General features: G+C 45.3%; 1 protein-coding gene across 1 annotated transcript; it reads right to left on the bottom strand.

The window, feature by feature from the left end:
- Positions 1–13,017: 13,017 nt before the first annotated feature.
- Positions 13,018–14,335, bottom strand: LOC118936751 (C-type lectin domain family 4 member E-like). Its single transcript, XM_036933932.1, has 4 exons — positions 14,171–14,335; positions 13,908–14,050; positions 13,671–13,771; positions 13,018–13,285 (listed from the first exon to the last, which is right to left on the bottom strand). The coding sequence occupies exons 1-4, from the start codon at positions 14,235–14,237 to the stop codon at positions 13,150–13,152; spliced, it is 447 nt and encodes a 148-aa protein (XP_036789827.1). The 5' UTR covers positions 14,238–14,335; the 3' UTR covers positions 13,018–13,149.
- Between the last annotated feature and the right edge of the window lie 318 nt (positions 14,336–14,653).

Below are 14,653 nucleotides of genomic sequence, written 5' to 3' on the forward strand. Positions count from 1 at the left end.
CTTTAACAATACGTGGGTCTTTCTTTCTATGTAGGTCTACTAGACATTAAGTCTCTGCTTCTAGAATTAATGTGGTGGTCTTCCAACATGGCCACCAGGTGGCGTCGTAGATCAACTGCAGGCCCTCTATACGTTAAGTCTCTGATTCTAGTGATATCTCTGTCTCTGAGTCATCAGTGTGTTTCTGTCTGTGTCACTGCTGTAGGTGTTAACTCTACGGAAGTATCAACAAAATTGCACGGTAGTTGTGGTTACGCTAATGTAAAACGTAGAACAAGTTTGCATAGTTGAGTATGTAATTGTGTGTGTACTTGTGTGCAGTCATAGACTGTTCTCTCAACTGTGTGCAGTCATAGACTGTTCTCTCTACTACTGCATGGCAAGCGGTACCGGAGTGCCAAGTCTAGGAAATGCTTCTCAACAGTTTTTACCCCCAAGCCATAAGACTCCTGAACAGGTAATCAAATGGCTATCCAGACTATTTGCATTGTGTGCCCCCCCTCCAACCCCTCTTTTATGCTGCTGCTACTCTCTGTTTATCATATATACATAGTCACTTTAACTATACATTCATTTACATACTACCTCAATTGGCCCGACCAACCAGTGCTCCAGTACATTGCCTAACCGGGCTATCAGCATTGTTTCCCGCCACCCGCCACCCACCACCCGCCAACCCCTCTTTTACGCTACTGCTACTCTCTGTTCATCAGATATGCATAGTCACTTTAACCATATCTACATGTACATACTACCTCAATCAGCCTGACTAATCGGTGCCTGTATATAGCCTCGCTACTGTTATAGCCTCGCTACTGTATATAGCCTCGCTACTGTTATAGCCTCGCTACTGTTATAGCCTCGCTACTGTATATAGCCTCGCTACTGTTATAGCCTCGCTACTGTATATAGCCTCGCTACTGTCATAGCCTCGCTACTGTTATAGCCTCGCTACTGTTATAGCCTCGCTACTGTTATAGCCTCGCTACTGTTATAGCCTCGCTACTGTATATAGCCTCGCTACTGTTATAGCCTCGCTACTGTATATAGCCTCGCTACTGTTATAGCCTCGCTACTGTATATAGCCTCTGTATATAGCCTCTCTACTGTATATAGCCTCTCTACTGTATATAGCCTCGCTACTGTTATAGCCTTGCTACTGTATATAGCCTCGCTACTGTATATAGCCTCGCTACTGTATATAGCCTCTCTACTGTATATAGCCTCGCTACTGTATATAGCCTCGCTACTGTTATAGCCTCGCTACTGTATTTAGCCTCTGTATATAGCCTCTCTACTGTATATAGCCTCACTACTGTTATTTCTCACTGTCTTTTTACTGTTGTTTTATTTATTTTCTTACCTATTGTTCACCTAATACCTTTTTTGCACTATTGGGGCGAACCTGTAAGTAAGCAATTCACTGTAAGGTGTTGTTGTATTCGGCGCACGTGACAAATAAACTTTGATTTGATTTGCATGTGTGCGTGTGAGAGATTGTTGTAGTGGTTATTGTTAAACCATTTTCTGCAGAACAATATAAATCATTCCATGTCTCTACATGGTCATCTTGTCCAGAGTATATCTCAACACAGTCCTCCTGTCCAGGGAATGGGACTTGCTATTTGTGATGATGGACAGGACACTATCATACCAGGAAGATATAGATCATAGAGGGGAAGTGGAGAACAAAGACTAGTTGTTAACATATATTAAATATCATATTTAACAGCCCCAAGCTCCAGGGAGTTTCCAGAACTCCTCCTTCCTTTCACCTTTCTGCTGATTTGGACCCTCTGTTTACTCCCAAATATACATCAACATGTTCAGGAGGTCCAGGACTACAAACATGGGTCATTATAATGTCCAGACAATAGATGTGACACTACAAACTGCTCTAAGTGGATATTGAGGGTGGGTAGTCTTAACCAGTGAGGATGAGATGACAACAGTAACCACCGGGGCTCTCCTCTACATTTACATTTGAGTCGTTTAGCAGACGCTCTTATCCAGAAAGATGTACAGGAGCCATTAGGGTTAAGTGCCTTGCTCAAGGGCATATCGACAGATTTTTTACGTAGTCGGCTCGGGATTTCAACCTTTGGCCAGTAACCAAAAGGCTAAGGCCAAACAATCTCAACCGCTAGACGACCTGCCTCCCTCTCTCTTAAGGAACCTGATTGGTCGAGGAGATTTTGAGTGACAGCTGGTTGAGTGACAGGAAACATCCACTTCACTTCCCTCTTTTGGGACCCATATGGGGGAACAACAATCAAATATGATCATTTGATATTGTGCTTATATGTAACTTGACAACAAAGACTGACTGTCAAAGATTATTAGAACACACAGCAGCCCCAGACACACTGCAGCAACTCCAGAGGGTCTCTTCCACCACTGAACATGTACTGAATCACAAATTATTAAACATCTTTGGTAATGTGTTTTACTGTATCATCCAGGATTGGGACAAATAAAGCTAGAGTACTACAGGGTTATCACACTTGTTTAATATATTGTGTGTGTGTGTGTGTGTGTGTGTGTGTGTGTGTGTGTGTAAGTGTGTGTGTGTGTGTGTGTGTGTGTGTGTGTGTGTGTGTGTGTATGTGCGTGCGTGTGTGTGTGAGAGCATGAGTGCAATCTTACCTGAAGCAACAACTCCATCTCTTGGACTGGACTTGAAGGCTCTTAAGTTGTTATATAATTGGCCATCAATGTCTGTGTTCTTCATTGCATCAGGCTCATCGTCTTTAAATGGTTCTGGGTTTTCATAGACTCCCTCTGACATCTTTACACACTGGTGGTCAAATACAGTAACTTCTACTTCTAACCTCAACTCTAATGTACATCTGTACCTGTGTCTTCTCCCTGCACTGTCCTGTGTCTGTGTGATTTATGGAAGTGAAACTCTTTATCAGTCAACCACAGTGTGATATTAACACAATACTGGCCACCACGTGACTCCCACCAGTGACGACACTACAGTGGTAGGCTTGATTACCAACAACAACGAGACAGCCTACAGGGAGGAGGTGAGGGCCCTCGGAGTGTGGTGTCAGGAAAATAAACTCACACTCAACATCAACAAAATAAAGGAGATGATCGTGGACATCAGGAAACAGCAGAGGGAGCACCCCCCCTATCCACATCGACGGGACAGTAGTGGAGAAGGTGGAAAGTTTTAAGTTCCTCGGCGTACACATCACGGACAAACTGACATGGTCCACCCACACAGACAGCGTGGTGAAACGCACACGTACTGACTCAATCTCTAGCCACTTTAATAATTAAAAACTTGATGAAATGTATGTGTCACTTTAAATAATGCCACTTTATATAATGTTTACATATCCTACATTACTCATCTCATATGTATATACTGTACTCTATACCATCTACTGCAACTTGCCTATGCCGTTCGGCCATCACTCATCCATATATATACATGTACATATTCTTATTCATTCCTTTACACTTGTGTGTAAAATGTAATTGTGAAATTGTTAGATTACTTGTTAGACATTTTTGCATGGTCGGAACTAGAAGCACAGGCATTTCGCTACACTCACATTAACATCTGCTAACCATGTGTATGTGACCAATAACATTTCATTTGAGACAGACAGACAGGAAGCTGTTATTAAAGGAAGTCAGTGGTATGGCCTAAAATGTGTTGGCACAGCAACGCATGCTGAAATCAACTGCAATTACAATATAATAGGTGTTCCAGCAATAACTTCCCTAAACTGACTGTGTCCCAAATAGAACCCTATTTCCTACATAGTGATGGACCCTGGTTAAAGGTAGTGCACTATACAGGGAATATGGTGCCATTTGAGACATAGCCTTAATGTCATTATTCACATTCTATGTAGGTCTTATGTACTGCATCTGTCCTGAAAACACAGGACACGTTTCATCCATGGATAAAGTACAACAAGACATATACAGATAAAGGCTTTATTTTAAACATCAATAACATCATTTTATTAAATCATAAAACATTTATGATCTGTTCAATTTCTGAATTGGTTCAAATTAGGTGAATGTTAGGGTCAAGGTAAGGGTCAGTTTTAGGTTTTGTCTATAATGTTACGGTGAGTGAATGAGGACCCAAAAGCGAACTAACTTAAACAGAGCTTCTTTAATAACCAAACATAGGTAGGCTCAGATAGACCGGCAGATTCCGACAGGACAGGACAAGGTTACAGCAAACATGACGATAGTCTGGCTCAGGCATGAAACACAACAAACAAGAATCCGACAAGGACAGGAACAAAAACAGAGAGAGATATAGGGACCTAATCAGAGGGAAAAAGGGAACAGGTGGGAAACGGGGTGAATGGGTAGTTAGGAGGAGACAAGGCACAGCTGGGGGAAAGAGGGGGAGAAAAGGTAACCTAACAACGACCAGCAGAGGGAGACAGGGTGAAGAGAAAGGACAGAAACACACAACATGACAATACATGACAGTACCCCCCCACTCACCGAGCGCCTCCTGGCGCACTCGAGGAGGAAACCTGGCGGCAACGGAGGAAATCCTCGATCAGCGCACGGTCCAGCACGTCCCGAGAGGGAACCCAACTCCTCTCCTCAGGACCGTACCCCTCCCAATCAACGAGGTACTGGTGACCACGGCCCCGAGGACGCATGTCCAAAATCCTGCGGACCCTGTAGATGGGTGCGCCCTCGACAAGGATGGGGGGGGGGGGGAAGACGAGCGGGGGCGCGAAGAACGGGCTTAATACAGGAGACATGGAAGACCGGGTGGACGCGACGAAGGTATCGCGGAAGAAGAAGTCGAACTGCGACAGGATTAATGACCCGAGAAATACGGAACGGACCAATGAACCGCGGGGTCAACTTGCGAGAAGCCGTCTTAAGGGGAAGGTTCTGAGTGGAGAGCCAAACTCTCTGACCGCGACAATATCTAGGACTCTTAGTTCTACGCTTATTAGCAGCCCTCACAGTCTGCGTCCTATAACGGCAAAGTGCAGACCTGACCCTCTTCCAGGTGCGCTCGCAACGTTGGACAAAAGCCTGAGCGGAGGGGACGCTGGACTCGGCGAACTGAGATGAGAACAGCGGAGGCTGGTACCCGAGGCTACTCTGAAAAGGAGATAGCCCGGTCGCAGACGAAGGAAGCGAGTTGTGGGCGTATTCTGCCCAGGGGAGCTGTTCTGACCAAGACGCAGGGTTGCGAAAAGAAAGACTGCGTAAGATGCGACCAATAGTCTGATTGGCCCGTTCTGCTTGACCGTTAGACTGGGGGTGAAAGCCGGAAGAGAGACTGACGGAAGCCCCAATCAAACGGCAAAACTCCCTCCAAAATTGAGACGTGAATTGCGGACCTCTGTCCGAAACGACGTCTGACGGAAGGCCATAAATTCTGAAAACATTCTCGATGATGATTTGTGCCGTCTCTTTAGCAGAAGGAAGCTTAGCAAGGGGAATGAAATGAGCCGCCTTAGAGAACCTATCGACAACCGTAAGAATAACAGTCTTCCCCGCTGACGAAGGCAGTCCGGTGACAAAATCTAAGGCGATGTGAGACCACGGTCGAGAGGGAATGGGAAGCGGCCTGAGACGGCCGGCAGGAGGGGAGTTACCGGACTTAGTCTGCGCGCAGACCGAACAAGCAGCCACGAAACGGCGCGTGTCATGCTCCCGGGTGGGCCACCAAAAACGCTGGCGAATGGAAGCAAGCGTACCCCGAACGCCAGGGTGGCCGGCTAACTTGGCAGAGTGAGCCCACTGAAGAACGGCCAGACGAGTAGGAACGGGAACGAAAAGAAGGTTCCTAGGACAAGCGCGAGGCGACGGAGTGTGAGTGAGCGCTTGCTTTACCTGCCTCTCAATTCCCCAGACAGTCAACCCGACAACACGCCCCTCAGGGAGAATCCCCTCGGGGTCAGTGGAGGCTACTGAAGAACTGAAGAGACGAGATAAAGCATCAGGCTTGGTGTTCTTAGAGCCCGGACGATAAGAAATCACGAACTCGAAACGAGCGAAAAACAGCGCCCAACGCGCCTGACGCGCATTAAGTCGTTTGGCAGAACGGATGTACTCAAGGTTCCTATGGTCAGTCCAAACGACAAAAGGAACGGTCGCCCCCTCCAACCACTGTCGCCATTCGCCTAGGGCTAACCGGATGGCGAGCAGTTCGCGGTTTCCCACATCATAGTTACGTTCCGACGGGGACAGGCGATGAGAAAAATACGCGCATGGGTGGACCTTGTCGTCAGAGAGGGAGCGCTGAGGAAGAATGGCTCCCACGCCCACCTCTGACGCGTCAACCTCGACAACGAACTGTCTAGAGACGTCAGGTGTAACAAGGATAGGAGCGGATGTAAAACGATTCTTGAGGAGATCAAAAGCTCCCTGGGCGGAAACGGACCACTTAAAGCACGTCTTGACAGAAGTAAGGGCTGTGAGAGGAGCTGCCACCTGACCGAAATTACGGATGAAACGACGATAGAAGTTCGCGAAGCCGAGAAAGCGCTGCAGCTCGACGCGTGACTTAGGGGCGGGCCAATCAATGACAGCTTGGACCTTAGCGGGATCCATCTTAATGCCTTCAGCGGAAATAACAGAACCGAGAAATGTGACGGAGGAGGCATGAAAAGTGCACTTCTCAGCCTTCACAAAAAGACAATTCTCTAAAAGGCGCTGGAGGACACGTCGAACGTGCTGAAGATGAATCTGGAGTGACGGTGAAAAAATCTGGATATCGTCAAGGTAAACGAAAACAAAGATGTTCAGCATGTCTCTCAGGACATCATTGACTAATGCCTGAAAGACAGCTGGAGCGTTAGCGAGGCCGAAAGGAAGAACCCGGTATTCAAAGTGCCCTAACGGAGTGTTAAACGCCGTCTTCCACTCGTCCCCCTCCCTGATGCGCACGAGATGGTAAGCGTTACGAAGGTCCAACTTAGTGAAAAACCTGGCTCCCTGCAGGATCTCGATGGCTGAAGACATAAGAGGAAGCGGATAACGATTCTTAACTGTTATGTCATTCAGCCCTCGATAATCTATGCAGGGGCGCAGAGACCCGTCCTTCTTCTTGACAAAAAAAAAACCCCGCTCCGGCGGGAGAGGAGGAGGGGACTATGGTACCGGCGTCAAGAGCTACAGACAAATAATCCTCGAGAGCCTTACGTTCGGGAGCCGACAGAGAGTATAGTCTACCCCGGGGGGGAGTGGTTCCCGGAAGGAGATCAATACTACAATCATACGACCGGTGTGGAGGAAGAGAGGTGGCCCTGGACCGACTGAACACCGTGCGCAGATCGTGATATTCCTCCGGCACCCCTGTCAAATCACCAGGCTCCTCCTGTGAAGAAGAGACAGAGGAAACAGGAGGGATAGCAGACATTAAACATTTCACATGACAAGAGACGTTCCAGGAGAGGATAGAATTACTAGACCAATTAATGGAAGGATTATGACAAACTAGCCAGGGATGGCCCAAAACAACAGGTGTAAAAGGTGAACGAAAAATCAAAAAAGAAATGGTTTCGCTATGATTACCAGAAACAGTGAGGGTTAAAGGTAGCGTCTCACGCTGAATCCTGGGGAGAGGACTACCATCCAGGGCGAACAAGGCCGTGGACTCCCTTAACTGTCTGAGAGGAATGTCATGTTCCCGAGCCCAGGTCTCGTCCATAAAACAGCCCTCCGCCCCAGAGTCTATTAAGGCACTGCAGGAAGCTGACGAACCGGTCCAGCGTAGATGGACCGACAAGGTAGTGCAGGATCTTGAAGGAGAGACAGGAGTAGTAGCGCTCACCAGTAGCCCTCCGCTTACTGATGAGCTCTGGCTTTTACTGGACATGAAGTGACAAAATGACCAGCAGAACCGCAATAGAGACAGAGGCGGTTGGTGATTCTCCGTTCCCTCTCCTTAGTCGAGATGCGGATACCTCCCAGCTGCATAGGCTCAGCTCCCGAGCCGGCAGAGGAAGATGGTAGTGATGCGGAGAGGGGGGCAACGGAGAACGCGAGCTCCTTTCCACGAGCTCGGTGACGAAGATCAACCCGTCGCTCAATGCGAATAGCGAGTTCAATCAAGGAATCCACGCTGGAAGGGACCTCCCGGGAGAGAATCTCATCCTTTACCTCTGCGCGGAGACCCTCCAGAAGACGAGCGAGCAAAGCCGGCTCGTTCCAGCCACTGGAGGCAGCAAGAGTGCGAAACTCAATAGAGTAGTCAGTTATGGATCGATTGCCTTGACATAGGGAAGACAGGGCCCTGGAAGCCTCCTCCCCAAAAACAGATCGATCAAAAACCCGTATCATCTCCTCCTTAAAGTCCTGATACTGGTTAGTACACTCAGCCCTTGCCTCCCAGATTGCCGTGCCCCACTCACGAGCCCGTCCAGTAAGGAGAGATATGACGTAGGCGACACGAGCAGTGCTCCTGGCGTAAGTGTTGGGCTGGAGAGAAAACACAATATCACACTGGGTGAGGAACGAGCGGCATTCAGTGGGCTCCCCAGAGTAACACGGCGGGTTATTGATTCTGGGCTCCGGAGATTCGAAAGCCCTGGAAGTGGCCGGTGGATCGAGGCGGAGATGGTGAACCTGTTCTGTGAGGTTGGAGACTTGGGTGGCCAGGGTCTCAACGGCATGTCGAGCAGCAGACAATTCCTGCTCGTGTCTGCCTAGCATCGCTCCCTGGATCTCGACGGCTGAGTGGAGATGATCCGAAGTCGCTGGGTCCATTCTTGGTCGGATTCTTCTGTTACGGTGAGTGAATGAGGACCCAAAAGCGAACTAACTTAAACAGAGCTTCTTTAATAACCAAACATAGGTAGGCTCAGATAGACCGGCAGATTCCGACAGGACAGGACAAGGTTACAGCAAACATGACGATAGTCTGGCTCAGGCATGAAACACAACAAACAAGAATCCGACAAGGACAGGAACAAAAACAGAGAGAGATATAGGGACCTAATCAGAGGGAAAAAGGGAACAGGTGGGAAACGGGGTGAATGGGTAGTTAGGAGGAGACAAGGCACAGCTGGGGGAAAGAGGGGGAGAAAAGGTAACCTAACAACGACCAGCAGAGGGAGACAGGGTGAAGGGAAAGGACAGAAACACACAACATGACAATACATGACATATAATCTGCTTGTCAATGGGATGCTGGTCAGAAACGTCCCTCATGTTGGGTATAATTACCTTCTTTATTAAGTGTTTATCTCTGGCTGTCTTCTACAAGCTCAGTTTCTTCCTTCTATTACCGTTACCTTGACCCATAGAGATAGATAGAGGACTCATCTTAATATTTGACAATGTGGGTAGTGCCATTGAGGCTACAACCCATAGGAAAACCCACACAGTTAAAAACGTTGACTACTTTAAAATGGTGGAAGCATGGAGGAAGCCCAGGTTTTTTTCTCTGTGGAGAGGAAGTAGAAATTGGAATCAGAGTATTACAGTTTTTTTCGATTGCTAAACGACAGTGGACACAACTGGAGTCACATGTGCAAAACTCTAACTACAGTCTGCACAGCAGCAGTTCATGTGGACCAAACTCTAGTTCGTTTTTCATTGCTTGAACACAGTTTTCAAAACTCTACACACTTATCCCATGACTTTAACCACAACCTGCACAACACTGTGGATTTACAGCACTTTGTTCAAATGCTAACACACTGCTGTCAAAACTGTGAACCACACATTCAAAACGGAATAGATTTCAGCCTTGTGCCTTTCAAACATTGCTGATTGCAATTTCAGCTGAAAGGCTAAGCAGGTGTCTTGTTTTAGACTTGTTAGTGAACACACACACATATTACAGTATATATAGGTAGAGCTCAGAAAGACTCATTTTGGAAATGGAACAAGGAAGATGGGTTCGTGGAGGGAGAAGGGTGGCAGGGAGAGGGCGGATGCGTGGAGGAAGACAAAGAAGACAAAGAGCTGTTATTTCAGATGAAATACGGGCTACACTTATAGACCATGTCGTGAACCATGGTCTCTCATTGAGAGAGGCAGGGTTGAGGGTGCAACCCAATCTGCAAAGATCCACAGTGGCATCTGTAATACGAATTTTCCATCATGCAAACAGGTGAGAGTTACATCCTTACAGTAAATGAAAACATTACAGGAATCTATTTTGTATTGCAATTATAGAATATTTACACAGATATATATTACAGTAAGTTTGACTGTAAAATATATTTTTACAACAGGACCCAAAGGCTGCCCCCAACAGGGGGAAGAGGAAAAATATTTTCAGATGCGCAGGAAAATGCTATCGTTGACATGGTTGTTGTCAACAATGCAATAAAACTGCGGGAGATTCAAGATAGAGTGCTGGCTGATAATGATATATTTGAAAATGTTAATTCTGTCAGCACAACAACTATTGCTCGAGTCCTAAAGAAACACCAAGTTACAATGAAAAAGTTACACACTGTACCGTTCGAGAGAAACAGTGAACGGGTAAAAGAGCAAAGATACCAATATGTCCAGGTAAGACGTCTGAGGTTACGTACACAGCTATACAAAATATTTACAGTAAAAAAAAACACTAGCATTTCTACAGTAAAACTGTGCACTTACTGTTTTTCAGAGAGTAATGGAGGTGGAAGCACTGGAAAGACCACATTCATTTGTATTTATCGATGAAGCTGGATTTAACCTTGCCAAAACACGGCGCAGAGGAAGGAATGTTATAGGTCAAAGGGCCACTGTGGAGGTTCCAGGCCAAAGGGGGGGAAATATCACCATGTGTGCTGCAATGGCCAATGATGGTTTGCTTCTCAACACACCACTCATTGGCCCATACAACACAGAAAGGCTTATAGCTTTCCTAGAACAGCTCTATGCTCAGCTAGTGCCAGCAGAACAGGGGAAGCCAGTAAGAAACCCCCAAGTTTTTGTCGTAGTTTGCGATAACGTTGCTTTTCACCACTCTGCAGCTGTCACAGATTGGTTTTCAGCACATCACAGATTTATGGTTTTGTACCTGCCTGCATATTCACCCTTCCTCAACCCAATAGAGGAGTTTTTCTCTGCTTGGAGGTGGAAAGTGTTTGGTCACCACCCACATGACCAAATGTCTCTTTTGGAAGTCATGCGTGCCGGATGTGAGGACACGAGTCCAGAGGACTGCCAGGGATGGATAAGGCACTCCAGAAGGTTCTTCCCCAAGTGCATGGCAAGAGAAAACATTAGATGTGATGTTGAAGAAAACCTGTGGCCTGATGCTAGAGAGAGGCAGGATTAGGACCTCAATTATTGGTTCGAATTACAGTATGTACTTTTAGTTTCTACCTTTTTTTTCTCATTACTGTAATTCCGTAAATTACTACAGACTATTGAAGCAAACTGCTAATTTACATTTACCTTAAAGAATTGTTATGTTCTAAAAATTTTAATAAATCATGTGAAAGAATGTCACTCTTTTCTTTGAAGAAAATATTACTTTGTATGAAGTCACTGAAATTGTTCAAACTGTAAAGATGAAAAGTTTGTATTTTCTGTATTGGTGTTTGATGCTAGTGTTTTTACTCTCAGTGTGTTCTGAGTGACAGTGTGTGTTATCTCAGTGAGGGTAATAAAATGCAAATTAATTACTTAAAAATCATAAAACTGTGATTTTCTGGATTTTTGTTTTAGATTCCGTCTCTCACAATTGAAGTGTACCTATGATAAAAATTACAGACCTCTACATGCTTTGTAAGTGGGAAAACCTGCAAACTCGGCAGTGTATCAAATACTTGTTCTCCCCACTGTACATGCTAAATGCTTTGCAGAAATTTTTTTGTGTAATAAGGGGATCAAATTAACATCCTACACCTGTATACAGCACTTTCACCAACACACCCACCACACCATCCCTCTACTTTGGCCCGATCATATGCTACATCATGTGGAGCACCCTCTGCCTCTGGATGCACACAAAATATAAACAATTCCACTTCTCGAAAATGTGACATATGTAACAGTTCCCAGCTTGACACAACATATGGGTCGGACAAAGAGCAGGGATCCACGTTTTCCCAAAATCTCACTCCTACCCGTCCAAAATCATCTCTGGTATGATCAGGGCCAAGGCTGGAAGTCTCTACTATAGCTGCCGCTGCAGGCACTTCATCCTGGCTAGGCTTCATTTCAGAGCAAACATTACTGGAGACCGACTCCATCTGGAGTTTCTAAACAGAGCAGGTAGAATGATGGTATTCAAGATCCTCAAGAGAACAAATAGATTTGTTTTTAAATTGACTTGGCTTGTATGCAGCAGACAAAGGTTTGTACTTAGCGCCATTACCTCGGATTAGCATCATCGCCCTTCCACAATGTTTTGTGGAACATAACTCGCCTATTGGTAGACAGGAAGCTTCAATCAGGAAATAAGTAGGAATTGTATTAATTTGCTCATACAAACATGTAAACAAGTGTGTGTGTGTGTGTGGTTTGGTATTATAACAGCAAAATTATACATTTTCCTTGTTAAATGTATTCTGTTGAGTCTACTGTACTAACTCCATGTTGGGTCTGATAACGTGTGAAACATAACTACTGAGACACAGGAAGTCACAATCAGGAAATAAGTTGGACTTTTATTAATATGATAATACAAACAAATAAAACATGCTTGAGTGTCTGGGTTTGAGAGAGAGAGAGAGAGAGACAGAGAGACAGAGAGAGAGAGACAGAGAGAGAGAGAGAGAGAGACAGAGAGACAGAGAGAGAGAGAGAGAGAGAGCGAGAGAGAGAGAGAGAGAGACAGAGAGACAGAGAGAGAGAGAGAGAGAGAGAGCGAGAGAGAGAGAGAGACAGAGAGAGACAGAGAGACAGAGAGACAGAGACAGAGAGACAGAGGCAGAGAGACAGAGGCAGAGAGACAGAGACAGAGAGAGAGAGAGAGAGAGAGAGAGAGAGAGAGAGAGAGAGAGAGAGAGAGAGAGAGAGAGAGAGAGAGAGAGAGAGACAGAGAGAGACAGAGAGACAGAGAGAGACAGAGAGACAGAGAGACAGAGACAGAGAGACAGAGGCAGAGAGACAGAGACAGAGAGACAGAGACAGAGAGACAGAGACAGAGAGACAGAGACAGAGAATGAAGGAGGAAGTTCTGTGCACTGTAGGCTGCTGTATGTGTTTGTATGTATGTATGTATATGTTGTCATGGTGATGTTAAACACCTTTCTCACAAATCCAGTGACGATTCTCCAAACATGACAAGTAATTCCATGCCTTCAGAGGACTCTGATCTGTGCGTATCTCAACACAGTCCTTCACACCATTATCAGGCTGTGGATCATACCAGAACCTACAGGGTTAAAAACAGTCAGATATCATGGTTAATACCAGTATCTACAGGGTTAACAACAGCCAGATATCATGGTTAATACCAGTACCTACAGGGTTTATAACAGTCAGATATCATGGTTAATACCAGTACCTACAGGGTTAAAAACAGTCAGATATCATGGTTAATACCAGTACCTACAGAGTTAAAAACAGTCAGATATCATGGTTAATACCAGTACCTACAGGGTTACAAACAGTCAGACATCACTGTTAGAACATCACAATCCTAAATAATATACAGGCATGTTTCATCTTAAAGTGAACTTTGTTGCCCTCAATGACAATAACCTGTATAGAAAAAGGTTGAATGGAGACTTATTGACAGATTAGTTATCATCTCTCACCCTGTGGTCAGTGGGGTGCCGTCCACCCATTTCCAGGTCCCCTCATTATCAGAGTCAGTCAGACCAATCCAGACTCTCTTCTTGAGTTTGAAGGGAAATGGCTGTTGTTGAGAAAGATAACTATATATTCATATGTTTGTTAATATCTAACCGTCTCTCTCTCTCTCTCTCTCTCTCTCTCTCTCTCTCTCTCTCTCTCTCTCTCTCTCTCTTTCTCTCTCTCTCTCTCTCTCTCACCTTTTCCTTATCACTCTTTATGATCACCAGGTCTGCTCCTCTCTCCAGACAGTCCTCTCTGCTCTCCTTCCAGGTCTTAGTCTCAGTAGACAGGAAGTACCAACTTGATTCTAACTTCTGCCATCCTTCAGGACAGGTTTTTTCTACAAGACGATTAACATTAATTTCCTTCAATTTATCACCCTGTACACTTAATGAAAAAACACAGACTCTTGATCAGGTCTGTGTTGTTAATGATCATTTATTATTGTAGGTTTACTCACTGAGATCGGAAAGCCCGCCGCTAAGAACATCTCTCTCAGTCTGTAGCTGGTCTCTCTCTTTAGTCATGTTGCTATAACTGGTCTGTAGCTGGTCTCTCTCTTTAGTTATGGTGTTATAACTGGTCTGTAGCTGGTCTATCGCTGCAGATGAATTCTTTGAGACGTTGCTGTCTGCAACAACAAAAAATAAAAAGTTGCTCACTAAAATGGATCACATCAGAACTACTAAATCTGAATTATAAGAACTATTTAAACAGTGAACAAAAATATAAATGTAACATGTAAAGTGTTGGTCTCATGTTTCATGAGATGAATTAAAAGATCCCAGAAATGTTTCATTCCCACAAAAAGCTTATTTCTCTCAAATGTGTTTACATCCCTGTTATTCAGCATTTACCCTTTGCTAAAATAATCTATCCACCTAACAGGTGTGGCATATCAAGAAGTTGATTAAACAGTATGATCATTACACAGGTGCACCTT

This window comes from Oncorhynchus mykiss, chromosome 10 (assembly GCF_013265735.2).
Source record: "Oncorhynchus mykiss isolate Arlee chromosome 10, USDA_OmykA_1.1, whole genome shotgun sequence".
Lineage (NCBI taxonomy): Eukaryota > Metazoa > Chordata > Actinopteri > Salmoniformes > Salmonidae > Oncorhynchus > Oncorhynchus mykiss.

Coding starts and splice junctions, on each gene's coding strand:
- LOC118936751 (XM_036933932.1), bottom strand. CDS start 14,237: ATGACTAAAGAGAGAGACCAGCTACAGACTGAGAGAGATGTTCTTAGC. Junction 13,772..13,907: donor TAAAGAGTGATAAGGAAAAG/GTGAGAGAGAGA, acceptor TCTCAACAACAG/CCATTTCCCTTCAAACTCAA. Junction 13,286..13,670: donor GGCACCCCACTGACCACAGG/GTGAGAGATGAT, acceptor TTAACCCTGTAG/GTTCTGGTATGATCCACAGC.